The sequence below is a fragment of the Scaptodrosophila lebanonensis genome, unplaced genomic scaffold (assembly GCF_003285725.1).
Source record: "Scaptodrosophila lebanonensis strain 11010-0011.00,11010-0021.00 unplaced genomic scaffold, SlebRS2 tig00000092-arrow-pilon, whole genome shotgun sequence".
Taxonomy (NCBI): Eukaryota; Metazoa; Arthropoda; class Insecta; order Diptera; family Drosophilidae; genus Scaptodrosophila; species Scaptodrosophila lebanonensis.
The window spans coordinates 1,143,632-1,167,145 of NW_022060566.1; the positions used below are offsets into that span (position 1 = coordinate 1,143,632).

Here is a 23,514-nt window from a genome sequence, read left to right on the forward strand (position 1 = left end):
TGAAAGTAGTAAGGAGGTTCCAAATTTTCACCAATTCTTCGAGACACCTGCGAAACGCCCTACAAGTATTAAGTTGACTTCAACTCTAAATTCCTCTAAACACGTACATACAAGTAAATATACAAACAAATATATATAAATATATATATTTATTCGAGCCGTGATTATATCGATGACAAATACAGATTGTGATGGGGAGTGAGCTCTACGGAATCAAATAGCAAAGATTTGTTTAATTGTTGGACTTCAAATAATATACATACATACATATTTTATTTACGTTTGGCTTTAAGAACTAAGACACACGCACACACTGGCACTAGCCAACTAACCTAAAAATGGAAGATAAAGATCATATTTAAGCTCCTGAGATTCAGGATATTTCATTACAACATACACACATACATATGGTACATATGTATGTGTGGACATGTGTTTATATGATTACTAATTTAATTATCTGTGTTATAAACATACGCATTATCGTTAGAAACTTATACTGTATAGTCACTCCAATATCTGAAATTATAATGGACACAATCCATATCCGATTCCATTCGTTTTGCCATCCCCAGAGAAATATACATACACTTACATACATACATATGCCGTCGGGGCGTTACGAGTCACTCTAACTGAGTATTGATTAGTTAATTAGCGATAATATTGTCGGTTCGCGTAAGGTATAGATATAGATTATGTATTGTGTCTCAATAACTGATGTTTCCTTCGATCAAGTAAATTAAGTGTACGAGTATATATACAACATACATACATACATACCTATTAAGTACAATAAATCATACAAGTATAGCCAATAAGCTTACAGAATACTACATACACAGATATACTAATAGCTAATTGTCCAGAATACTAGAGAGTATTTATAAGCCCCATAACCGTATGGTGGCTATGCATTTTTAATCCGTACTACCAATCTGTACATAGAGCTATGCCAACTAGCTACGTATTAAGCCAAATTAGAGAAGGGGAAACTATGAAGAAATTCCCGTGCAGAGCGGTACTCACATACTTATACACATGCAAGTATTATCAATTGCAGATGGGGCTAGGATCTACGATTCTATAGGTGGGGCGGGGGGTGGTGGCCAAGGTCGCCACTCATTTTATTTCCAAGCTACTTACACATAGAAGTGCATACAGATGCATGCATACATTATATACATATTTGTATGTATGTTTGCATGTGTGTGTGTGTATACATCATATACATGCATACATACATACATAAGTAAGCCTAGCAAATAATATATTGTTCGATAATTATATGGCAAAATCGACGGCCCATGCAAATTGCAGTACAAATTCCAATGAATTCAATGAACTCAAGCGTTAAATGCACATGAAAGCGAAAATAAAATAATTATATATAAAAACACACACACACGCAGACACACATGCATACATACATATATAAACATTCGGTTGAAGTTTGGAAAAGTGCTGGAACTACTACTCCTTTGATTTAAACCATGTATGTATGTAATTCTAATCTGACATAATTCCCAGAAACATTCATCACAAAGAACTAAAGCTTCTTTTTTTTAATTTCAATTGTTTGCTCAACCATTCTCGTATTCGATAAAGAGTAAGGTGAAGGCCCAAGAAAGCCTTCTATTTCCTAATAGGTATGTTGATAATCGCAGATCGGCATAGCCAATTGGAAATCATCCTTCATTATCCTGCATTATTAGTTGATATGTTCTTGTTTCCCAGCCCGAAAGTCTAGCTCAATGGAAAGAGATTGTGTCTCGAAATAATGAGATAAAAGTTGGTATCAGCGAAATGGAAGTATTTTCACTGATATACTATATGTGCTTATCCGCCTTGCAGTGTCCAAAATATGATTTCAAGATATTTATTTAAAAATGTTATATTAGTAGTTAGGAGAGGCTATTTATAAACGATTCTTATAGTTTTAATTTATTATTACATCAACAATAATATATTTGTTTAAGCTAACACCTGATTATTTATCTATTTTTCATAATTATTAATATGCAGAGCTTTGTTGAGAAAAGATTTTTATCAGATCAGGAAATAAAATTTAAAGTTTAAGAAGACATGAAAATGCCAAACAATATTGTTGCTGGCAAATTCTCAAAGTGTTTTGATTTCCTTTCACATATCACATTATTTAGAATATATCCCATCCTATTGTAATAGGGCACTACTGTCGAATTTGACGTGTGAGTTTTTACTATCCGCAGCTTCGGCCTATAATCTACCAGAAATACTAGCATATACTCCAGATACTATCACTACTACACACACACACACCAGATACACACTATTCAGAACAGCTTGTCGAAGCAAAGAGGACCTTTTGTGAAACAAGGGTTTGATAATTCAATAAAAATAACTTAAATCTTAAATTATTAAGCATAAATGTAATAATTAAGATAAATTAAATGCATACTAAAGTAGTGCAAATGTTTAAAAATCTATATATAAAATATATATATATATACAGGCATAAATTCAAAGGCTAACAATCGCATTGAGCTAATGATAATATTATACAAGCCTAAGAACAATTATTAAATATAAAAAATAAATAATGCAAGTGAATAAATGGATAATGTCAGCAGATTTTTAAACCAGTAACCGAGAGTTTCAAAGCTATATTTGCTAATGGAAATACAAATCAACCCATAGGAATATGTACATTGGAACCAAGATACGTAATTTGGAAACTATTACAAATTTCGATATTACGATCCAATCCATATCAGGGGCAAACATTCAGCCCGAGAACTAAAGAAGACTGGACTAGAATAGCCGCATATTAGAATATTGCGATGGAAAAAGATTTTACTAAATTCAACAACCTTTTATTGTTTTAAAAAAGTTAGTTCAAAAAGTCTTAATCTAGTCCTTCTTAAGATAAAATTAGAATTGAACATCACTTTGACCATTTTTGGTTTTGTTTTCAATACTGGCTGATTAGAAGGCTCATAGCCTTTGCCAGAGTTAGGAGCCAACGAGTTATACTTTAAGTAACGACAAGTTAGGCAACTTCAATAAGTGGGAATTCATCACCAATGCACTCGAACGACAACAATTTCTTCTCAATAACAGTCCATAGATTTTTACTTCCCCTCTTCAGTGACTCCATGTCGCCAATTATATAGAGAGCCCAACGAGCCCGGGACAACGCGACACAAACACGATTGGGCTGACGCAAGAATCCAATAACTCCAGAGTTATTGCTTCGCACCAACGAAAGCAAGACAATGTTAGCCTCCAATCCCTGAAAACTGTCGACGCTTTGCACTGCAACAGCCATCGATTTGGGCAGCTACAAAAAATGTATATGTTTATTTATCGATCTCTGCTAGCATGATGTCTGGCTACTCACCAGACTCTTTATGTAGTCCACTTGAGCGTTGTAGGGTGTCAGGATTACAATGTCGCTGCTTTTATACTTGCCCCCGCTGATTAGGTGCGACGCCAGTGAAATCAATTGGCTTGCTTCGTAGTTGTTCCTAAAAGACATGTCCAACTGCAAATATAAAAATCAGAAACCATAGATTACGATTATCAACAAATCATAGACATTATTATGCTATTAATATTTGCCCTGATAATGTAGAAGTAGGCTAGGTAGAAGTAGGTTGCAGGTAATATGCCTTACCAGGTGCATTTCCGACTCATTGTGAGTAACAAAATACAGATTCTTGGACATCATGCGGACGTTTTCATATTCAAGAACTGTGTCATCACAGACCAGTTCATCGTAAAATGTGGGAACCAGCAGAGACGCAATGCAGCTGCGCATTCGGTACTGTACATTGAGGACGGTTACAGGGAATCCTGCGAGAATGAGACGCTCAAACAGAGAAACATTTAAGCCATGATTTGCCTGACTGCCCGTGTAGGGTTGCAGCTGCTTATGGTCTCCAATCATGATGACATGCTCCGTATATTGCGTTAAACAGGCGACTACATGTGATTCCTGTATTTCAGCCGCTTCTTCAAAGACGACTATTTTGCTTTTAAGGAAACGAAAAAGGAAATTCAACCGGGCAGCACAAGTGGTGGTCATGGCAATGAGCGCTGTATCTTTGGCCTCATAGAACTGGAAGATGACTTGAACGGTATTTAGTTTCTCGGCCACTAATTTCAATTTCTGCTGAGAGGCAACAATTTCCTGATATGCTTCCTCACTGCCGTCAAAGTCCTTTTGTAGCTCCTGCAATCGCTGGAAGCTTTCCTTATATTCATTGCTGACCATCCACCAAACGCTTTTCAGGCGTGGCGGCACAAGTCCTATATCGACATTGTTGAATACATTGAATTTGGCTATTTGTGGCTGCCGGGTCTTGCTGCCGAAGCGCAAGATCTTATGCGTATATTGCGAGATTTTCAATAGGAACTTGTCCAGTGAATCGTTGGTATAAGCCAATACAATTATAGGTCCGGAGTCGATCTGCTTTGCATTCTCTATCAGGGTTTTCACTATCTCGACTGACAGAAGCGTTTTGCCAGTGCCTGGCGGCCCCTGTATGAGACAAAATTCGTTGGAGAGCGCATCGGCAAAAGCGACACGCTGTTTCCCATTGAGGGGCATATCATTGGGCAGACGACTTGGTGTGAATGCGGATCCATTATTTGTGTACATAGCGTTAGACTTGAAGTATGCTGGCGGATTTGTTTTCAACTAGAATAGAGACCAAGAATTAGGAAAGGTACAAACAATCCAAAAACTCTTTTACTTGCCTGTCCATCTACTATATAGCGAGACATTGGAAAGTTTTCAATGCTGCATGTACTCAGGTAACTAAACACCCGTTGATAAGGTTCAAAAAATGCCGGCGCTTGGAACATTATAAGGGGCTTGTTGTAGATATGGCCGATGTTGTATTGGTTTACAATTTCCACGCCAACCTATGAAGATAAATTCAATGAAGTTAATGCGAAATTTCAGTTTGCATGAACTTACGTAACCTTCCCGAAGAATAGCCGGTTCTGTGTATGTGACTGTGGCCAAAATAAGATTCTCCAACTCGTTGGTACTCGTAAAGCAGAGCAAGGCACCTGTTTTTAGGTTCTCCACAAAATGGAGTTTTAATTTATTCAGTCGTTTATTGGATTGGCGCTTCTTGCTGAAAAAGTCTACGAAAATTAGACCACGACGCTGCGCATTTGCAAAATCAGGGTTTAGAAATATCTGTGTATCTCTGCACATCAGACCCTGATTCTGCAACTCGCTCAAATTTTCTTCTGTTCCGGAACGTATCATTCTAACCAAATCCCGCAGCGGGAGGAAAAAATCTTCTTGTAAAAGCAAACGTTGTTTTCTTATATAACCTATAACGTCGCCTGATTGGACAGGTCCAGTGGCATTGACAACATCCTCAGCTTCGGATCGCAAAAGGTCTTCCCGAGTAGGATATATCTTTCGAAATGCATGGTATATTTAAATTTCAATTACAACTGATTCGTATAGCTAAGCTCACCTCATCCTTTGCTCTAACATGGATTGGTAATGCGGCGCAGCCCTCTGGTTGTTTACCAGGCACAATGTCGCATGCTTTAAATTCCTGCGCCAGTTCGATGCACAAGGGATGTTCTAGAATTTGTGGCAACCGACATTGCGTCAACATTGTTTTCAACAAGCCCAAAAATTCGTAGCCCTGGCTAGTTAAAAGCCCACACTTGTGAGCCCGCACCAACAGCCATTTCATGTTCCGCATCATCAGCTCCGATTCAGCATCCCAGCCGCCTTTTTGACTGGGCGCAAACATTCTTACTGAAAAGCGTTTTAGCTGCTCCAGTAACGGCACCTGCGTGGCTATCGACGACAGTATCTGACCATCGAAGCCTGCTAACTCCAATTTGCCGAGTACCGATAGAATATCTAGATACTGCATAACTCGCTTCTGGGAATCATTAGTGGCTATCTGATCGGCAAAAATGTTGCGGTCCTCTGCCATAAAGTAAAGAAACATGTCTAGTGGGGATAGTTTTAAAGCTTTTTCGAACTCTCTTGCTGTAAAACGACCGGCCTTTTTTTGAACGGCGTCGACGGCACTTGCACTTAAGTTTAGTTGATTCAGATAGTCCTGATCTGCTCGGATTTTAATTAGTTTATGATTTTCAAAAAGCTCCTGAATTTAAGAAACAACAACACTTACTTATAATATTGCTGCATTTAATGTGCTCCTCCTTATCCACATTTAAGGTTTCGTCATTATGTTTGACTTGGACTTGCTTCTGCAAACCTTGTACAATTTCATCTTCGTCCTTGTTAAACCAATCATCCTCCGAGTCTGACATAGTTTTACTTCTTGCGCTGCAAAAAATAACAAAACGAAAAGCCACACAAGGAACGTACGTAAACAAATAATACCCTCCAATCGGTATCGGTATTAAGCAGATTTAAGGGAAGATTTCGATAGCGATTATTTTAATATTAATTACATTTCAGTTTGTTAAGCGTGCTGCATCAAAAAAGTAGCTTTTAATAGTGGGTTAACTTTTAAAAATAGCACATAAAGAGAATCCAGCAATTTAAATAGCTGGTAGAAACAGGCAAAATAATCGTTTGACGATGTATTTTACTTGTCTTATATTTACATATGTATGTATGTACATGGCACCTGTTGAACAGCTGATATTAAAAGCTGTAAGCAAGCAAAACAATCAAAGCTTGGAATGCTTGTAATCAGCTAGGCTGATTATTTACATACATACATATGTATGTATGTGGGTTCTCTCAGTCTGGAACAGCTGATTCATATCAGAAATTGTGGAAGTACACTTATTGGCTAAACATTTTTTGAATTTATTTGAAAATTGTACACAGCAATGAGAAAAAAAAAACAATGGAGTGCCTGTGTATGTGTGGCAACCAACAACGGCTGGTTGCAGAGCATGGACAGAGATTACATTTATGGCTTTAACAAATTCCTTTCCTTCGAAGAGTCTGTCAAATAATATAATATTCCAGCAACTTTTTTTCTACAGAATGGACACCCCTCATAACATACACATTGATATGTAAATTAAAAGAGTTTCAGTAATTTTTTTTTAGTTTTTATTATTACACATCGATAGTATGTGTGTGTTCGTATTTGTTGTAATTGTTCCTAACAATTTGTATAGTTTAGAAGCGACGTCAAACAACAACAACAAGATGAAGAAGCAAACGACCGACCAGATTCTTAACTAAACAAAATTGTTGTTGCTTTGTATTTGTTGTTTTTGTTGGTGTAGTTTAAAAACATTTTTTAATACTAGACCAGCCACTGCTGCTATTGTTGTTCACATCCTCCCCGTTCTGGTTGGTATGTTTGTATGCGTATGTCTGGGTGTGTGGTATTATTAGTGGCTTTATCAATGGCGGACTACATCTTAAATGCGGCCCGGGAATGTGCCGCTCTCGCGCTGATCGTCCCACTTCTCAATCCAGGCATTGGGGCACATCGACTTGTAGACCTTCTTGAAGTAGTTACATGGTGCGAAGTCCTCGCCACGCTTCTTCACGCAGCGTTGGTAGTCGATGTACGACTGGTAGCAATAGCGCGTCACGTTCTGGTTAGGGAAACGTGGATCGAAGGGTGCGGTTTCCATTTTGTAGGCGGACATGTTGCTGGTGTCGGCGGACGACTTGTCGCTGTTTTTGTTTTTGGACATGAAAAATTGCATATATATAGACTTTGGTTAAGAAACGAAAAAGGCAACCAAATTATAAACCAAGGTTTAGGATAGACAAAGACAGAGCCATCAGTTTCAAAATAAAACGACGAATAATGTAAATAGTATCATGTATCATGATCGATAAACATGTGCATGTACATGAACGAAAAGTTAGAACAAAAGTGAATGGTAAATAAAAGGCAATAAAAAGTGCGCAGTTTTGTGGATGAGAAGAGCAAAGTAAACGCAAAGAGAAAGAGAGAAAGACGGACACACAAGAATTCGTATACATTAGTAAATGTTTATGATGTTGGATGAGAGTTTTCCTTCAAATACATAATCAATTTATACATACATCCATACTAAATAATATAGTACTAACGCACACATTGATATGTGTATGTTAGTCTACACACTATATATATAAATCTGCATACATTGTGCTTCCTTACTTACAGTCTAAGCTATTCACACGCTGACATACGGTTTCTAACACAATCTTATAACTTACAAACGGCTTGCCGATTTAAAGAAAATTAGGAATTGAGCGTAATGTGTGTCAGGATATAATTGTTACCACTATCTTACAGAACTAAATGTGTTGCAGAAAAAAACATTATCCAAGAAATTGTGAGTGCTTTCATAATTTCTCACTTCATACTATTGTTTAATTCTTACAGAGTTAAGGGGGGAAACTAGGGGGAGATTTTTTAATAGTGGCGTTCTCTCCTGGCAGTTAGGAGAGGAAAGAAAATGTCATAACCTCTTAAGGGGCAGCACGTGTCCCACGGCACCTCAATTGGGTTAAATGAATTTAAGATGCTACTACATTGTTTAATTATCTCACTATATATGTAGCTGGTGTCGTTTGCGTTCAAGTTCAAATTTTCATGGGGTTTTAGTTTCTATACAAAGTTGCTTACGCTATGTTTGTGTTCGTCAGATTAAGGTAAGTGTATATGTAAGTGCGGGAGTTATTTTCCGATCACCGTCTACTTCACCAAAGGCCGCTTGCCATTGTCCGTGTCGCAGGTATTGCTTTTATATTTATCCACTTCGGCTAAATAGAGGGACCAGAAATCCTTTGGATCCACATCCCGTTCATTTGGCGTCTTCAGCTTAGCCACCACACCGGTCTTTAAAATTTTTCCACCACGTCGACGACCCACTAGAAGTGGCGGAGGCGCCGTTTTTCCAGCAGCGGCTGCTGCAATATATGGAGCGGTAGCACTGTTTACTGCCCCAACTGCAATAGCTGGCAATGCGCCAAATTGATTCGCACCCGTAGGCGCTTCTAAATGACCCAATGGCTCTCGCTGTTGCTCTATGGCAGCTGAATTGGCGACCGGTTCTGTGGGAGCCTGTTGCTGCTGCTGCTCCTGCATTTTCTTGAAGAGTTCCATGAACGAGCCATCGTTGGCAAATACCGGATGCGATGGCTCCGGTTTAGGCGGCGGGTAAACTTTGCCATCGCGCGCCAATGTCTCACGAAGCTTTTCCTCAATTTCACGATGAATGCGCTCCTTGTCGACTGGTCCGTCCAGCTCTAAATTATAGTAAGCGCCTACCGCTGACATGGCATTGTATTTTGGACCACCAAAACTTGTGCTAGCTTCAGGACCTACTTTGTGATTAAACTGCTTGTTCCCAGTGATCTTGTCATGCTCTGAATCTGCTCTCGATCTACCATGCTGTCGTCTGCTGGTGTTGCTCTGTGCAGCCGGAGATTGAGAACGGGTACGACTCCGCGTACGTGTACGCCTGTGATGGTGGTAATTTCCACGCTTGGAATAATCTCGTTCTTGATCACGAGAGCGCTCACGTGAATCTCTGTGGCGCTGCTGCTGATGATGGCGACGCTCACGGTCGCGGCTACTGCGCCTTCGCTGGCTGCGGCTGCGACTGCGGCGACGTTCTGTGGAGCGGCGACGCTCTGTAGAGCGACGGCGTTCTGTAGAGCGACGTCGTTCAGTGGAGCGACGACGCTCTATAGAGCGGCTGCGATCCCGCGTGCCATGACTTTTGTAGTAGCCGCTGCGTTGGCCACGTCCACGACTGCCACTGCGTCCACGCCGCTGGGGCTCCATGGAATCCATCTGTTGATAGTACGGTAAACGCGCCGCAGACATGCCGTTGCCGTTGGCGTGGCCGTTGATCCCTTGTTGTTAACAATCTGCAATTCAAACTGTGCCGCGTTAAATCAAGCAGATGCATATGTACGAATGCGGAATACCTATTTACACAATATAGTTTCGCTTTTACATATATTTTGATCAGCTTGACTTTGTTAGCACTGCCTTCATTGATTTTGAGATATCGTGAAGGTAAAAGATAGATTTTTATTGTGCTGATGTGCCTCTTTTGATGCCTCGCCCCGCCTTAAATATATACATTTTGATATGCTTATGTACATAATATGTACATACATACATACATATGTATGTATGAGCGGTGTGGAAGCGGACCACAACGAAACGTGCTAGAAGTTATGGGCATGTAGTGTATCTTGAGAGGATACTGATATGCTTGGATACAAATGAACAGTAAATCGCTCACGTTGCCGTTTCAATTACTCCATTCATTGATGAACAAATCAATTGAAGTAAGGAATGGCGACGGCAGGGCAGGCAAAAAGAAAATATGCACGCTCTTCAACACTTATGCAATTGTTATTTGTATCTTTTTTTCTGTTTGGTTTTGTTGGTTTGTAATAAGAATTGTAAAATTTACTTGTTTGCGTATTCCGCTGTCGTTATCCGATGACTGGGCTGCTGTGTTTTGACTGCTGGCAACGATGACTGCGAGTGCGACTGGCGGTCAATGATAGTAGGTCTCGGTTAGCTCCGTCACCACTTGGCAATTTAATTAGTTGTTATGCGCCGCGGTTGCTGGATAAGCTGAAGAGGGCGCGCGGTGGGACGCGACGCGTGCGTTTGAGTGTATTTGTGCTTGCCTGCTTTGTAACTGTTAACTGAAATCGGAATTTTGTCCTGCATGGAAAAATGAACTTGAACGCATGAATACAAAACGCTACTTGGACCAAAACGTTGTGCAAGGAGTTTGTTTTTGTTTTTCTATATATTTTTTTTTGTGGTTAGGAGAATACTTTTTGGGTTCTTTTCCGCATACGACATGACGTTGGAATAAATTGCGTTTTTCTTTGCACACTTAAACTTATGTAATTTTCGTAAAACTTAAGATGCTTTCTTAATCCGTAACTTACTTATGTATGCAGAAAATATAATTTTTTTCCCAACTATTTGGAATAAAATTAAATTAAGAAGTTATGTAATTTTTTCCCACAGCTACCGCTGAAGCCTTCAACAGCGGCGTTCGTTCATATGTATATAAGTGAGTATGTATGTATATGTTTCGAGTTAATGGCAAATATTTGTTGTTTAAGCATATGTTGCATTAAATCAATAATTTAACCAAGGCTTACAATTTGTTTGAAAATGTTATTTGTGCCACTTGCGCTGGCTGCAAAACATACCTTTGTTGTTCCGAAAGAAGAGCTAAAGTTTTCAACTGGCGATTTTTGCTGTGCACCCGAAATGTTACGAACGCTGTATGGTGAGGAGCTAGAGAAAAATCGACAAGTCGTCCTAGTCAAAATGACAGATAGCGCAGCGTTGCCATATCAACTACGCAGCATTGTTCTGGTATTCCTCATCGATAATATTTTACCAGCCGACCGGACCCGAACTGTGACTGTGTAATTGATTTGTAAGGTAAACAGGCAATGCATTAAATTATGGGCAACTGATCGTTGTTTATCTGATAATGGACAATAATTCAACGGAGCGCGGGGCAAAGCCAAGAAACAATAGACACAAGCAGCAGCAGAACAATCGTGCACATCACAGAGTCGTGCGGAAGGTTCCTCCGCGTGTCTATAACGACAATCGTAATATTTACATTACAAGCAAGTCAGATATAAAGGTATGTGTGCTATATATTTATTTTAATACTTCATTTACAACTGCTCTAAATTGTCAATAGGCACAGCAAAAACGATGCGAGGATATCCTTAACTCGGGTGTCAACGAAATATACTTGCATTGCATGGGCTTTTCCATCACACGCGGCCTCAACTTAGCACTGCGTCTAATCAAGAATTCGGAAGGTGCTCTTAGCTACGCTATTAACACTTCCACTCTACGCCTGGTGGATGAACTGCATCCACTTTGTGATGAAGACGACATAACATTTCGCCACCGCAACAACTCGGCGCTACATATAAAAATATACAATAGTAATCTGTTCAATATCATCGTGCCCAAACTACCAGCACAACCCGCACTTCCAAAGCCTGACCACAGCGAAGACAGGCGACAGACGTATAGCGCCCGACAGCAAACGCCTCGCAAACCACAACAACAAAAGCAATTTAAAACAAAAAAAACAAAACCCACAGATAAATAAGAAAGCATGTTCAAACTATCGGAATTGGTGCGCTGGCTCGGCCTAACAGAGTTTGAAATATTGTTGAATCTCTGCGGTCTGTTAATGTTTACCATAACGCTGTCCCTAAAAATATCTGGCGCGCTCAACAATATTGCGCTGGATGTCAAGAGTGATTGGTTTGCCGTATTCAGTCCGCTGTTTTTCATCGACATTTTCAACGCTTACTTCTGCGTGATAGTCGGCATACGAATGTATCTGGACTCTGACAACAAACGCAAGGCTCTGAATCGCTTTATGTGGAGCACATATTTTCTCGTCCTCATTGCTATATTCAAGTATCTGCTCTGTCTTAAACTGTCGGGAAAGACGGGTCTGGAGTATAGCGAAGTGTTTTCGCCAATATTCGTACTGCTGCAGTTAGTTGCTGTGCGTGCTTGTCAGTTACCCAATTCCATATAATACTTGATCATGCACATACACCCCTAGTATAAGCTATAAAAATACTTGTGAATAAAGTATGTAAAACGAAATTGTGTCGTATCATATCTTTTGCAGTGAATAATACCGCATCAGAACACTAGCTGTTAATTCAAATAAATCGTTATCGATAGTCGTCGATACGTCATTTGAGGATGCGTTTATAACAATTTGAGTTCGGTCTTTTTTCCAAATCAATTTAAAATGAACACCATCAGGCAAATGTACAGGGTTTGTACTAGCAGAAATGTCCTGAGTTCTACACATTTATTTACTAAGTCAGTACAGAGGCTCAGCAGTGCAGATATTTCTAGAACGGGAATAACAACAGCTGTTAACCCGTGCAACAAAACAAACTTCACGTGTCGACGAGCTTTCAGCGACAACACAGCGGTAAATAATGATTGGGAACAGCCATAGTCATTGGTAATTCTATACAAATAGTATTTACAGAAAGATGGAGCTCACATTGTATCAAACAGTATACCCCTTGGCGAACTGGAGACTAAAATGCAGCTGATCTACACATGCAAAGTCTGCAACACCCGAAACATGAAAACCATATCGAAGGTCGCTTACAATCGTGGTGTAGTTATAGTGACCTGTGATGGTTGTGGAAATCATCACCTAATTGCCGATAATCTAAACTGGTTCACCGATCTAAATGGCAAACGCAACATCGAGGAGATATTGGCGGAAAAAGGCGAAAAGGTTACCAAAATCGTGCACGGGAACCACGAGTTTGTGCCAGCTTGTGAAGAATTGAAATAAAACATGTGTATAAATAGTTAAAATTAGGTATAAACGAATGCAACTTTATTGAGTAAATAGTGTAAATCAATAGACTGTTTAAGCGTGCGAAGCTCACCATAAAATTGATTGCGACATGGAGAGCTTGAATCCAGCATCAAATGTGTAACGTAAAGAACCTGATCCAGGGGCAGTACAGGTTTCGTCTTTCCATTTGTCAATTTCAATTCGTTTAAATCGACATGCTCCAAATGACGAGACCAGTAATTATAGAAAAACCGAGTAAGACTGCTGGCAAAGCGATCACTGTATAATCCGTTCCAGAATTTCTGCAACTCCATCTCAGTACCATCCGCAACGTAAAGGTAAATGTTGTGCACGAAAGTGGAACAGAGCGGTTCTGTTCCCTTATCAAGTATATCACAGATCATATGGCGCAGTACGCAGCAACGGTTATACAAGACGCTCTTCGTGGACTCGCGAAACATTTGCAGCCATGTCCCAAAGCCCATACATGCCATAGCGCGATGCAACGCCACCTCAATCTCTACCAGCGTCGGCAGGCTAAAGATTCGATTTACAAAACGATGCATTAGCGTGTACTGTCTTTGCAATGCCAATGTCAATGGTTCCGTTTCATTTTCAGGTTGTTTCCAGTCCAAAGTGCTTATGATCTTCCACTCCGGCTGCACATCAGCAAAAGCCTTGTGCATGTAATGCAGCATTGGCGCATGCGTATGCCCATCAACTGTCCCCAAAATTCTGTAGCATAGCTGTTGGATGACTTGCTCACGACTTGATAAGAATGTGTCACAAAATCGCAGCACAATTTTATGCGAGTCCGCATGAATTTGTTGAATGAGTTCCTCCACTGCCCCTACCAGCTTATCGCCTAATAGCTTATGACACTCAAACACATACAGTGCGGCCTTTAACATGCTCTCGATGTCCCTGTAGCTGAGTTTTAGGACGTCTTTGTGTGTTTCCATTTGTTGATGACATTCCTGGAGCCAGCTTAGCAGCTTTGCGCAGTGGGGGGCCACTTGATCAATGCTTGTACTGGGACTAAGACTCAGCTCCCTTATGAAGGCGTCCATTATTGCTGCATGTCCAGAATTTGCACTACTGAAACCTCATCCTCAGACTTCGAAATGCGCCGGCTTAACACTAAATTATCGATAGCATGGATAACGATTAAAAAATGTTCGATGCCGAATATTGAGCTGTTCTTGACTATTCCTTCGATCATACAGACTGAAAAGATTGGCGATAACGGAATTTTAGAAGCAACGGGCTTTATGTATACTGTTGTTTATGTGCCAGTTAATTCATGGGTCTATTTAAAGCACCAAGCGGCCACTAAGAAAAATTTGTCATTACGCTATGGTATGTGAGTGAAAGGGAACAACTGATCGCCAGCTACATGAACTTTAAATATTTTCGAAACCACTCGCAGCGATGACGGATTTCTTAAAGCAGCTGCCTAAGCATATTCGGGATATGGCGGAGCGTGGTGAGCGTTATGGGTTAGACTTGATGATCTCGTATATATTTCTTAAGTCCTTAACTCCACTTCCAGTCAATGTTTGCACGCCAGAGCTCATACTGGTAACGTCCACGGAGAAGTTTCTCGACACGCGTGTATTGGAAGAGGACAGAGCTAAAGACAAATCCTCATTCCAGTCGGTTCTAACAAAAACTAATCCCCATTATTGCTATAAATTGGAAAAGTCCGTTAGTAACGATGTAAAATGCAAGCCGGAAGATGTTCGTCAGCTAAAGGATGCGGCAGCAAAATGGTTGGCCCAGTCGCCAGTTGCGGGTGAGTAGCAAGCAAATCCGTTGCCTTTCACTCATCAGATTTATTTGCTCTGCAGCTGACTCTCTTCTTCAACCGCCAGCCTGTAACAAGTGGTCACATCTGAGCTTTGGCTGTGCTAGCCTCGATCGCTGCACTGGCGGTGGAGTTTCCACGCGTGGCATAACAGAAATCTGTGGAGCCGCTGGCGTGGGAAAGACACAGTTGCTTCTGCAGCTATCGCTCTGCGCACAACTGCCCACAAACCTGGGTGGACTAGGCAGGGGCGTAGCTTACATATGCACCGAGGATGTGTTTCCCTCGCGCCGTTTACTTCAGATCTCGAAAGCTTTCGAGACTCGCTACCCCGATCAGAAGCTACGGTATATGAGCAATGTATTCATTGAGCAGTTATATGATAGCGTGAGTAAGTATAGTCATTCGAAGATACCTGGCTGTTATATGATATTATTATAGGAGCCACTGCTCAACTGTGTCTGCAAACGACTGCCTAAACTGCTGGAGCAACAAGACATTGGTCTGATAATCGTAGACTCAGTGGCCGCCATCTTTCGGCTATACACAGACTTCATAGAGCGAGCACGGGACCTCCGTCGATTTGCTCATGCCCTTCTCGGCTATGTGGATAAGTATAAGCTGGCGGTTGTTTGCTCCAATCAAATGACGGCCAGCTCCGCCAATTCTGAGAATGGAACACTGCAGGATATGCCATGTCTGGGCCTGCAATGGGCACAACTGGTTCGCACTCACCTGCGTATTAGCAAGGGGCCCAGGCAGCACTGGAAGGCGGCCGAGATGTTGAGCGTGCGAAAACTGGAGGTCGTTTTTTCACCGGATACGCCCAACCAGTCCACCGAATTTTTTATCACCTCAGATGGTGTAGTCGACATGCCTGTGCCTCCTGATTTGGAGGTGCCTAGCAAAAGAACACGACGTTAAGACAATATCTCTTTCCAAATACATTGTTGCATAGTTTTTAATTTCGTAAATAGGCCACGGTACGTAATTAATTATAAAATATCTTATTACTAAAAGCAGTCCTCTTTATTTTTTCCGCTCATATTTGAATTTAAAAACAGGTGCGCTGTCTTTCGTGCCCTTTTGCACCTTCTTCGGTTTAAGCAAACGTGGTTGCTTCAGCGTGCGCTGCAGCTCCAACTTTTGTTGCACAATCGCCAACTCATGTTCGCGTTCTACTCGTTTCTTGTACTCCCTTAACCGTTGCTCTTTGTATGTAATGTGCTCTTGCTTCTGTGGAGAAGAATAAGATGATTATGTTACCACCCTGATTATGTTGATGCATGTTTTCTTGCACCTACCTGCTCTGAAGGGATCGATGTTTTTTGCGTCTTTAAGCGCTTTTCCAAAGGGACTATCGCCACCGCCTTAGCCTTAATTTTAACGCCATTCTCATTGAATTTGAGGCGTTTATTTGCCGTTGTTGTGTCATCTACATCGATGAGAGATGCCCGCAATCTTTCAAGCTTGCGACGTTCGATGGTGCGCTTCATCACCACATATTTGAGGTCCTGCGTCTGCATAAGCGATGTTTGCGCGGCACTGTGTTCGTCGGGTTCCTCCTTCTCATGATGCTCATCGTTGGTAAGCTTAGAATTGATCATATGGTGATAGAACTCATCAGGATTTTTGTGCTGGGCGCGCTTGTATAAAGCCTTCAGCGTGTTTTCCTTCCGTTGGGCATCGAGTGCGCGTCTCTTATAGTCTTTCTTCTTCTCAAGCAGACCAAGATGCTTGCGTGCGTCCGGCTGGTGGCGCTCGCGGTGCACCTTTTGATTGCTTTTCGAGGCCTTTTTCCAGGACGACATCGTGCCCTAATATTTTCTGTTCACAATAAAACTGCACGATATGTTTAACAACACAAAAAACGTGCCCGATGTTGCGGTTTTGATCGGCAGGGATGGAACAGTAGAGTTTAAACAGCCGGTATAGGGCTGCATAGCCGGTGGTAAATTGTGATGGGTAATAGCATTGGCTGTGACTGTAATTTTCGGTTGTAATTATCGGTACATATATCTAAAAGCTCAATAATTAGAGACATAATAAAGATACATATATAGCAACATATAAATAAATTGTGTTTGAATACGTTGTAGATTGGTAATAACGTAAAACAAAACTAAACAGAGTTATTCAAAATACTGAATTATTATTTGTGCTATTATTATTACATAAATAAATATGTATAGAAATCTCATTTTCAAATATCTGCTAAATAATTGTCTTGTAAATGGTTCTACCGTTTCATATGAAACTAATTGAATTGTAAAAACTGCGACTAGTGACTTTGTCCCTAGTGATTTATAATCGCAGTTATATAAATATCACCCATCGCCAATCAACACGTGCGTTTGAACTGCGGTGGCGGCCGCGAATACACTGTGTTATTGTTTAATTTTTACCAATTGGCGCAGGCGTTTAGACGAATCGGTGAAAATGGTTAAAAAGAAAATAGATAATCGTATTCGGGTGATGATTGAGAATGGCGTAAAGCTTGGTCATCGAACAATGTTCATTATTATTGGTGACAAGGCGCGCGACCAGGTACCGATTCTATATGATATACTGATCAAATCGACAGTAAAGGCCCGACCCACTGTGCTCTGGTGTTATAAGAATAAGGACGAGGCTATATCCAAGTGAGTTTTGCAGCAGTCTGTGTGTGCTTCCATTTAAAACTCTGCAATTCTATTTCTTCAGTCATGGCAAGAAGCGAGCCAAGAAGATTGCAGCCGGCAAAGTGGATGTCAACGAAGCCGACTTGTTTGATTCGTTTCGTGTGGCAACCACAATACATGGTCGCTACTACTCGGAGACACATGCGGTGTTGGGCCGCACTTATGGCGTCTGCGTGCTTCAGGACTTCGAGGCACTAACACCCAATCTGTTAGCACGCACCGTAGAAACAGTGGAGGGTGGTGGCCTTATCATTCTTCTGCTAAAGACTCTGCAGTCGCTCAAACAGCTCTACACCATGAGCATGGATGTGCACAAGCGCTTTCGGACTGAGGCGCATCAGACGGTCACCTGTAGGTTCAACGAACGACTCATTCTCTCCCTGGCCGACTGCAAACGTTGTCTGGTGGTTAATGATGACCTCACAGTACTGCCCCTTAGCTCCAAGACAATAAATGTAGAGCCTGTGAATGTGAGTATAACCGTATGAATGTGTATATATCACCCACTATTGACAAGCTGTATAGCAGAATCGTACCTTAAACACAGGTCAAAACTAGTAGTCTCTTCTTTTTGAGATTATTTGCCATCAAAACGGCAATCAGGTGTACCCATAAAAAGCCGAAATGGATGAGCAACCCTAGCAGTAGGCCTTGATTTGTCAGTACGGTTCCAAATATAATTAGTCCTTTTGTCAGTTGCTCAGTCTTGTGCGGAAGGTTGTGATGGGCACAGCTCAATTCATTTATATTTTTTTTGTCTTTTTTACATTTTTGTTATATGACCTATTTTTTATTTATAATTATTTTATTTTTAAATTCTATTACTTGTTTGGCTCTAGTACATATACAAGACCTTGTCGTGTAAAATTGCCCCAGGCTTCCTGAATGCTTAAATATCGGTTTATTTTTCCTTCTTTAATAATTATATTTAATTAATACGATTTTTGATTACCTAATATTTTGTGTTGAATTATAGTATATTGATTTTTATTATTTAAGTTTTAATACTTAGAGAAATATTTTGGATAAACTGGAAAATTCCCAATTTAATGTCAACTTAAACCGTTTTCCCCAACGGACTTAGTGGAACAGTTCTTTCAGTTCTTTAATTGTACACTTTACTTCGTTTAAACAATTGGCCTTTTGTGTGTTTGTTCCCACAGCCAGCTCATATTTCAAAATCGGAAAATGAACAGACCCTATTGGAGTTGAAGGAGAGTTTGCAGACCGTACAGCCCGCCGGCCCGCTGGTGAACTTGTGCAAGACCTACGATCAGGGCAATGCCGTGGCTCAGTTCATAGAGGCTCTGGTGGACAAGCAACTCAAGCCGCCCATTTCGTTGACTGCGGCCCGTGGGCGTGGAAAATCGGCTGCATTGGGTCTGTCAATAGCCGCCGCCATTGCCTTTGGCTATGTCAACGTCTATGTAACCTCCCCGCATCCTGAAAACTTGATCACCCTCTTTGAGTTCGTCCTGAAGGGTTTCGATGCGCTGGAGTATCAAGAGCATGCTGATTACACTATCATCCGCTCCACCAATGTGGAATACAAGAAGGCGATTATTCGCATCAATATAACGCGCAGCAATCGCCAGACCATTCAGTACATAGCGCCCAGCGATACGCATTTGCTGAATGCGGCCGACTTGCTACTGATTGACGAGGCCGCCGCTATTCCACTACCACTTGTGAAGAAGATGGTGGGCCCCTATTTGGTGTTCATGGCCTCCACGATCAATGGCTACGAGGGCACGGGTCGTTCGCTCAGCCTCAAGCTGATTTCGCAGCTGCAAAAAGAAAACAACGCACGCCCACCGGTGAGTGACCATTTATGTTGCTGTTTTCAGTACATTTAATCTATTTTCTGCTGTAGATCACGCTAGAAGAATCCATTCGATATCAGGAGGGCGATGACATAGAGCGCTGGCTGATCAATCTGCTGTGCCTGGACGCCACCAGTGTGCCGATCGTCAGCTCGGGCTGTCCTACGCCCGCAGCCTGCGAGCTCTACTATGTTGATCGTGATGCTCTCTTCTCGTACCACAAGGCTGCAGAATCGTTTCTACATCGTATCGTCTCCATCTACGTATCCTCGCACTACAAGAACAGTCCAAATGATCTGCAAATGATGAGCGATGCGCCAGCACATCATCTGTTCTGTCTGCTCGGACCTGTGCAGCGTATGGATCAGTTGCCCGAGATTCTGGTGATCATACAGGTGGCTCTCGAGGGACAGATTTCGGCACAAACAATCAGCGATTCGTTGGGGCGTGGCAGAAAGGCGGCTGGGGATCTCATACCCTGGAACATTTCTGAGCAGTACGGGGACCGGGACTTTCCCAAGTTAGCGGGAGTGCGAATCGTCCGTGTGGCCACTCATCCCAATTACCAGCGCATGGGCTATGGCAAGCGGGCTATAAAGCTCTTGAAGGATTATTATGCTCGCAAATATGCCAATCTCGACGATTCGGTGCCGACGACCACACAGCCTGATAATGGTGAGTAAGGAGGCTGCGTGATTCACTCCGCGCAGCTAAATTAATCTGTATTTTTATTAAATATCTATTTTTGTACTCTCTCAGGTATCGAGGAGGTCGAGGAAGAAGATGTGAGCCTATTGCGAGAGAATATACGACCTCGGAACAAGGTTCCCACGCTACTCAAGCGTCTTCACGAACGACCACCAGAGCTCGTGGATTATGTTGGCACTTCATATGGTCTTACATCGGATCTGTTGAAATTTTGGAAGAGTGCTGGCTTTGTGCCCGTCTACCTCAGCCAAAAAGCAAACGATCTGACAGCAGAGCACACCTGTATCATGCTGCACACCCTGGACGAAGATGCTAGCTGGCTGGGTCTTTACTACAATGACTTCAGGCGGCGCGTTCTTAAACTGATGGGCAAGACGTTCCGGGAGTTTGAGACCAAGTTGTGTCTGGCGCTACTGCGCAACAAAACGGTGCAAATGTCAACACAGGCGGCGCTGGACAAGCACACCCTGGACGTATATTTTCTGCCGCACGATCTGCAACGTCTGGAGGCCTACGCTCGACAGCAGGCCGAGTTCCGTTTGATAATCGATTTGGTTACGGATATCAGTCAGTTGTACTTCCAGGGCAGGATCGAGTCGCTGCAGCTGGACGTTGTGCAGCAGGGCATATTGCTTGCCATGGGCGTTCAGGGCAAGAGCGTGGATGCTGTAGGTGCAGAGCTGAACATGCCCGGCAATCAGATACTGGCGAAGTTCTTCGATGCCATGAAAAAATGTAATCAGAGCTTCCGCAGCGTCATCGAGGGACACATCGAGGGCAATATGCTGGCCGAAGAGACGCTGCCGCGTGGCGAACATCTTGAACCATTGGCTCTTTCCCTCAACGATGAGCTCGATCGGACGGCCAACAAGTTGTCCAAACAGCAGCGCAAGGAGTTGAAGCGTCTAAAGGCGGAGAGTCTAGCCGAGTATGAAATAAAGGGCAGCGAGGAGGACTGGTCGAAGGCATTGCAAAGCAGCAACTCCAAGGCACAAACCAACGGCAGTGGACTCGTGTCCGTTAAGAGGTAGATATCAGATGAATAGTTCAATCTTCTCTCCCTTTCTTACGCACACGAACTTCGACTTCAACATTGCAGCGGCGTCAAGCGTACGGATGCTCCTATCGATGATCAGCGCGAGGATGTGACAGAGCCTATAGCCAAAAAGCGAAAGGAGAAGAAATTCAAAAACCGGACAAGCAGATCTTTGATTTAGTGTGCGCGAGATGGCATTACTTTTTAAGGTGTATATTTATAGGGAAATATTTTTTACTGCTAGTACCGCGAATTATACAATAAAAGGTTAGCCTATAACTTGATGGTATCTTTGGCGGCTGCAGCTGCAGCAGCCGTTGCCTTGCGCTGCTGGCGCAGATCCTGATATGAAACGCCCGGCTCCTTGTGCGAGCTACGCGGGAAGCGCTTGATTTTAGCCAGTTTCCTAGATGCGATCACCGTTGTTGGCAGTATATTTCGTTTCTGCATGTTCTGGAAGCGATCCTTGAGCAGGCTGCTCTCGGGCTTTACGTTGCGCAAATTGCCGGCAATGTCTTCGGGCATATTAACATCGATATCGGGTTCAACAAACTTGTGACGTCCCAGGCGTTTGGGCTCAAACTTTTTCTTCTCGGCCACCTTCTTGCGATGTTTCTTTAATTCATTGAGTTCTTCAGCTTCGGCATCAACTTCGGCACGTATGGACTTAATTCTGGAGAAAAGAACGAGTGATACATTCCTTAATAATTTTTTCTTTCAAATTGTGGCGGCTACTTACCGCAGCAAATCAGCAGTCTGTTTCTTGAGCGCCTTCTTCGCCTCATGCTGACGTTTTAACTCCTTTTGTTTAAGCTCATTGCGACGCGCATGCTTGCTCTTCTTCTTATTTTCGACGGGCGCATTTACCGTGTGGTAGGCCTTATCGTCATTTTCATCGGCCTTGTCTTCATTTTCAACAACTTCGTCAGCCTCATCTCCGACGCCTTCGCTCATCTCCATGAGGCGACGTAGATCACGTTGCTCGGGCGTTACTTTGCTGAACATGCGTGTCGTGACCCGTTGCAAATGTTTCTCCGTCTTGATGATGCCTTCTTCACGATCTACCACCTTGGCCAGCAGATCCTGATGTGCCTCTAGTGAGGGATTATAGCTCAGGCCCGGATGCGGTGGCTCGAACTTTCTGTGAATATCAATAACTATTATGGCGGGTTGCTTTGCTAAAGCTGGAAAAGGGTGACGCACTTGGCTTTAGTGGTGCTGTGGCGCAGACTTTCGTGTGTCTTGACCACTTTTCGTCCCACGTTACCCGTAATGTGCAGAGCCAGCTCGCGGGAGATCCAGCCTTTCTCGTCCTTCAGGCCCGGTATTTTATCACGGAAGTCTTCGACCTGCCAAATGTCCTTGGCTGTTTTGAGGTTGCTATTTTTGTCGGCCAATCGTTGATCTAACTTTTCATAGTAGCGGGCACGGTCGCTGTTCGCTTGCCGATGACGCCCTTTAGTGGGATTGCAAACCTCCAACTCAATGTTTCGGCCATTCTTCTTCTGTTTAACGTGATTCCTGAAATGTAGACGAGTTAAATAAATAAGTAACAACTATAGTAAGTATTCTCTGATGCTTTGACCTACCGCTTAACAATGGGATCCTGCACCTTTGACGTGTTTTCTAGAGCCTGATGCGAACGCATTGGTTTCTTAGCATTTAGTTTGCGTTTCTCTTTCGGAGTCAATATGATGGGCTTTACTTTTTGTGGCGTGGCATCTACCACGAACAGATCAGCATCCTTTTTATCTGCAAACGTACTGTCATAAATTGGAAAGTGGATTAATATGTAGCCAAGAAGTTGTTTACAAATCTTACGATTCGCTTACCCAATGCGCTCCTCTTGACGCTGATCCTCGAGAAACTGTTCGACATCCTGTATGTCTGTTTTGCGCCATGCGGATTTGTTTTTCTTCGAAATACGTTTCTTTTTCGTCACAGACATGGCGCTAGCTGGTTAATTCTCTATAAAAACAAAAATCAAAACGCAGCCAGTGAGGCACACGTGCAATTCGCTAAAGTCGTTGCTCAACACTGAACACAACTGTAACAGTCGATATCAATCGATACTAAAGTTCTACAGCTGATTTTAAATTGGGCGGCAAACATTGTTGGGTTTTTTCCATTTAC

At 42.2% G+C, this 23,514-nt stretch overlaps 11 protein-coding genes across 14 annotated transcripts; 5 read left to right on the forward strand and 6 right to left on the reverse strand.

The window, feature by feature from the left end:
* Positions 1-2,891: 2,891 nt before the first annotated feature.
* On the reverse strand, positions 2,892-6,331 carry LOC115627180 (NFX1-type zinc finger-containing protein 1). The gene is made up of 7 exons (XM_030522781.1): positions 6,162-6,331; positions 5,484-6,094; positions 4,967-5,422; positions 4,744-4,911; positions 3,659-4,684; positions 3,383-3,526; positions 2,892-3,322 (listed from the first exon to the last, which is right to left on the reverse strand). The coding sequence occupies exons 1-7, from the start codon at positions 6,301-6,303 to the stop codon at positions 3,032-3,034; spliced, it is 2,838 nt and encodes a 945-aa protein (XP_030378641.1). The 5' UTR covers positions 6,304-6,331; the 3' UTR covers positions 2,892-3,031.
* Positions 6,332-7,059: 728 nt separating this feature from the next.
* LOC115627284 (cytochrome c oxidase subunit 6B) lies at positions 7,060-11,262 on the reverse strand. The gene is made up of 2 exons (XM_030522916.1): positions 11,159-11,262; positions 7,060-7,642 (listed from the first exon to the last, which is right to left on the reverse strand). Exon 2 carries the CDS (start codon positions 7,612-7,614, stop codon positions 7,381-7,383), a length of 234 nt encoding a protein of 77 aa, XP_030378776.1. The 5' UTR covers positions 7,615-7,642; positions 11,159-11,262; the 3' UTR covers positions 7,060-7,380.
* On the reverse strand, positions 8,496-11,145 carry LOC115627283 (arginine/serine-rich coiled-coil protein 2). Of its 2 annotated transcripts, none has more exons than XM_030522915.1 (2): positions 10,396-11,145; positions 8,496-9,838 (listed from the first exon to the last, which is right to left on the reverse strand). In XM_030522915.1, the coding sequence occupies exon 2, from the start codon at positions 9,792-9,794 to the stop codon at positions 8,658-8,660; it is 1,137 nt and encodes a 378-aa protein (XP_030378775.1). In that variant the 5' UTR covers positions 9,795-9,838; positions 10,396-11,145; the 3' UTR covers positions 8,496-8,657. The 2 variants fall into 2 exon arrangements, with proteins under 2 accessions (XP_030378775.1, XP_030378774.1); XM_030522914.1 differs by having other exon boundaries at positions 8,496-9,850; positions 10,396-11,144.
* An 83-nt stretch (positions 11,263-11,345) lies between the features above and the next one.
* On the forward strand, positions 11,346-12,127 carry LOC115627242 (ribonuclease P protein subunit p20). Its single transcript, XM_030522865.1, has 2 exons — positions 11,346-11,607; positions 11,668-12,127. The coding sequence occupies exons 1-2, from the start codon at positions 11,449-11,451 to the stop codon at positions 12,088-12,090; spliced, it is 582 nt and encodes a 193-aa protein (XP_030378725.1). The 5' UTR covers positions 11,346-11,448; the 3' UTR covers positions 12,091-12,127.
* Positions 12,066-12,602, forward strand: LOC115627245 (transmembrane protein 203). The gene has a single exon (XM_030522866.1). The coding sequence runs from the start codon at positions 12,097-12,099 to the stop codon at positions 12,529-12,531; it is 435 nt and encodes a 144-aa protein (XP_030378726.1). The 5' UTR covers positions 12,066-12,096; the 3' UTR covers positions 12,532-12,602.
* Positions 12,603-12,709: 107 nt separating this feature from the next.
* Positions 12,710-13,368, forward strand: LOC115627228 (uncharacterized protein C24H6.02c). The gene is made up of 2 exons (XM_030522851.1): positions 12,710-12,942; positions 13,003-13,368. Exons 1-2 carry the CDS (start codon positions 12,754-12,756, stop codon positions 13,318-13,320), a joined length of 507 nt encoding a protein of 168 aa, XP_030378711.1. The 5' UTR covers positions 12,710-12,753; the 3' UTR covers positions 13,321-13,368.
* Positions 13,333-14,425, reverse strand: LOC115627227. Its single transcript, XM_030522850.1, has one exon. The coding sequence runs from the start codon at positions 14,394-14,396 to the stop codon at positions 13,344-13,346; it is 1,053 nt and encodes a 350-aa protein (XP_030378710.1). The 5' UTR covers positions 14,397-14,425; the 3' UTR covers positions 13,333-13,343.
* A 142-nt stretch (positions 14,426-14,567) lies between these two features.
* LOC115627155 (DNA repair protein XRCC3-like) lies at positions 14,568-16,138 on the forward strand. 2 transcript variants are annotated; one of them, XM_030522735.1, is made up of 5 exons: positions 14,627-14,685; positions 14,756-14,812; positions 14,879-15,121; positions 15,177-15,520; positions 15,575-16,138. In XM_030522735.1, exons 2-5 carry the CDS (start codon positions 14,758-14,760, stop codon positions 16,055-16,057), a joined length of 1,125 nt encoding a protein of 374 aa, XP_030378595.1. In that variant the 5' UTR covers positions 14,627-14,685; positions 14,756-14,757; the 3' UTR covers positions 16,058-16,138. The 2 variants fall into 2 exon arrangements, with proteins under 2 accessions (XP_030378596.1, XP_030378595.1); XM_030522736.1 differs by having other exon boundaries at positions 14,568-14,809.
* Positions 16,065-17,019, reverse strand: LOC115627156 (probable U3 small nucleolar RNA-associated protein 11). Of its 2 annotated transcripts, none has more exons than XM_030522739.1 (2): positions 16,438-17,019; positions 16,065-16,366 (listed from the first exon to the last, which is right to left on the reverse strand). In XM_030522739.1, the coding sequence occupies exons 1-2, from the start codon at positions 16,942-16,944 to the stop codon at positions 16,163-16,165; spliced, it is 711 nt and encodes a 236-aa protein (XP_030378599.1). In that variant the 5' UTR covers positions 16,945-17,019; the 3' UTR covers positions 16,065-16,162. The 2 variants fall into 2 exon arrangements, with proteins under 2 accessions (XP_030378599.1, XP_030378598.1); XM_030522738.1 differs by having other exon boundaries at positions 16,065-16,369; positions 16,438-17,013.
* A 505-nt stretch (positions 17,020-17,524) lies between these two features.
* Positions 17,525-21,660, forward strand: LOC115627251 (RNA cytidine acetyltransferase). Its single transcript, XM_030522877.1, has 6 exons — positions 17,525-17,775; positions 17,837-18,284; positions 18,978-19,631; positions 19,688-20,312; positions 20,397-21,372; positions 21,445-21,660. Exons 1-6 carry the CDS (start codon positions 17,573-17,575, stop codon positions 21,560-21,562), a joined length of 3,024 nt encoding a protein of 1,007 aa, XP_030378737.1. The 5' UTR covers positions 17,525-17,572; the 3' UTR covers positions 21,563-21,660.
* LOC115627252 (ribosome biogenesis protein NOP53) lies at positions 21,579-23,382 on the reverse strand. Its single transcript, XM_030522879.1, has 5 exons — positions 23,214-23,382; positions 22,971-23,144; positions 22,585-22,902; positions 22,121-22,522; positions 21,579-22,054 (listed from the first exon to the last, which is right to left on the reverse strand). The coding sequence occupies exons 1-5, from the start codon at positions 23,327-23,329 to the stop codon at positions 21,655-21,657; spliced, it is 1,410 nt and encodes a 469-aa protein (XP_030378739.1). The 5' UTR covers positions 23,330-23,382; the 3' UTR covers positions 21,579-21,654.
* Between the last annotated feature and the right edge of the window lie 132 nt (positions 23,383-23,514).

Bases quoted from the DNA above. Each gene is read 5' to 3' on its own strand.
- LOC115627180 (XM_030522781.1), bottom strand. From the start codon at position 6,303: ATGTCAGACTCGGAGGATGATTGGTTTAACAAGGACGAAGATGAAATT. The intron at 5,423-5,483 runs GTGAGCTTAGCT...GCATTTCGAAAG, and splicing joins ATGTTAGAGCAAAGGATGAG to ATATATCCTACTCGGGAAGA. The intron at 4,912-4,966 runs GTAAGTTCATGC...TTATCTTCATAG, and splicing joins CTATTCTTCGGGAAGGTTAC to GTTGGCGTGGAAATTGTAAA.
- LOC115627284 (XM_030522916.1), bottom strand. From the start codon at position 7,614: ATGTCCGCCTACAAAATGGAAACCGCACCCTTCGATCCACGTTTCCCT.
- LOC115627283 (XM_030522915.1), bottom strand. From the start codon at position 9,794: ATGTCTGCGGCGCGTTTACCGTACTATCAACAGATGGATTCCATGGAG.
- LOC115627242 (XM_030522865.1), top strand. From the start codon at position 11,449: ATGGACAATAATTCAACGGAGCGCGGGGCAAAGCCAAGAAACAATAGA. The intron at 11,608-11,667 runs GTATGTGTGCTA...AATTGTCAATAG, and splicing joins CAAGCAAGTCAGATATAAAG to GCACAGCAAAAACGATGCGA.
- LOC115627245 (XM_030522866.1), top strand. From the start codon at position 12,097: ATGTTCAAACTATCGGAATTGGTGCGCTGGCTCGGCCTAACAGAGTTT.
- LOC115627228 (XM_030522851.1), top strand. From the start codon at position 12,754: ATGAACACCATCAGGCAAATGTACAGGGTTTGTACTAGCAGAAATGTC. The intron at 12,943-13,002 runs GTAAATAATGAT...TAGTATTTACAG, and splicing joins CTTTCAGCGACAACACAGCG to AAAGATGGAGCTCACATTGT.
- LOC115627227 (XM_030522850.1), bottom strand. From the start codon at position 14,396: ATGGACGCCTTCATAAGGGAGCTGAGTCTTAGTCCCAGTACAAGCATT.
- LOC115627155 (XM_030522735.1), top strand. From the start codon at position 14,758: ATGACGGATTTCTTAAAGCAGCTGCCTAAGCATATTCGGGATATGGCG. The intron at 15,122-15,176 runs GTGAGTAGCAAG...TTTGCTCTGCAG, and splicing joins GGCCCAGTCGCCAGTTGCGG to CTGACTCTCTTCTTCAACCG. The intron at 15,521-15,574 runs GTGAGTAAGTAT...ATATTATTATAG, and splicing joins TTGAGCAGTTATATGATAGC to GAGCCACTGCTCAACTGTGT.
- LOC115627156 (XM_030522738.1), bottom strand. From the start codon at position 16,944: ATGTCGTCCTGGAAAAAGGCCTCGAAAAGCAATCAAAAGGTGCACCGC. The intron at 16,370-16,437 runs GTAGGTGCAAGA...TCTTCTCCACAG, and splicing joins CATCGATCCCTTCAGAGCAG to AAGCAAGAGCACATTACATA.
- LOC115627251 (XM_030522877.1), top strand. From the start codon at position 17,573: ATGGTTAAAAAGAAAATAGATAATCGTATTCGGGTGATGATTGAGAAT. The intron at 18,285-18,977 runs GTGAGTATAACC...TTGTTCCCACAG, and splicing joins TAAATGTAGAGCCTGTGAAT to CCAGCTCATATTTCAAAATC. The intron at 20,313-20,396 runs GTGAGTAAGGAG...GTACTCTCTCAG, and splicing joins GACCACACAGCCTGATAATG to GTATCGAGGAGGTCGAGGAA.
- LOC115627252 (XM_030522879.1), bottom strand. From the start codon at position 23,329: ATGTCTGTGACGAAAAAGAAACGTATTTCGAAGAAAAACAAATCCGCA. The intron at 22,523-22,584 runs GTGCGTCACCCT...TGATATTCACAG, and splicing joins CACAGCACCACTAAAGCCAA to AAAGTTCGAGCCACCGCATC. The intron at 22,055-22,120 runs GTAAGTAGCCGC...TCTTTTCTCCAG, and splicing joins CAGACTGCTGATTTGCTGCG to AATTAAGTCCATACGTGCCG.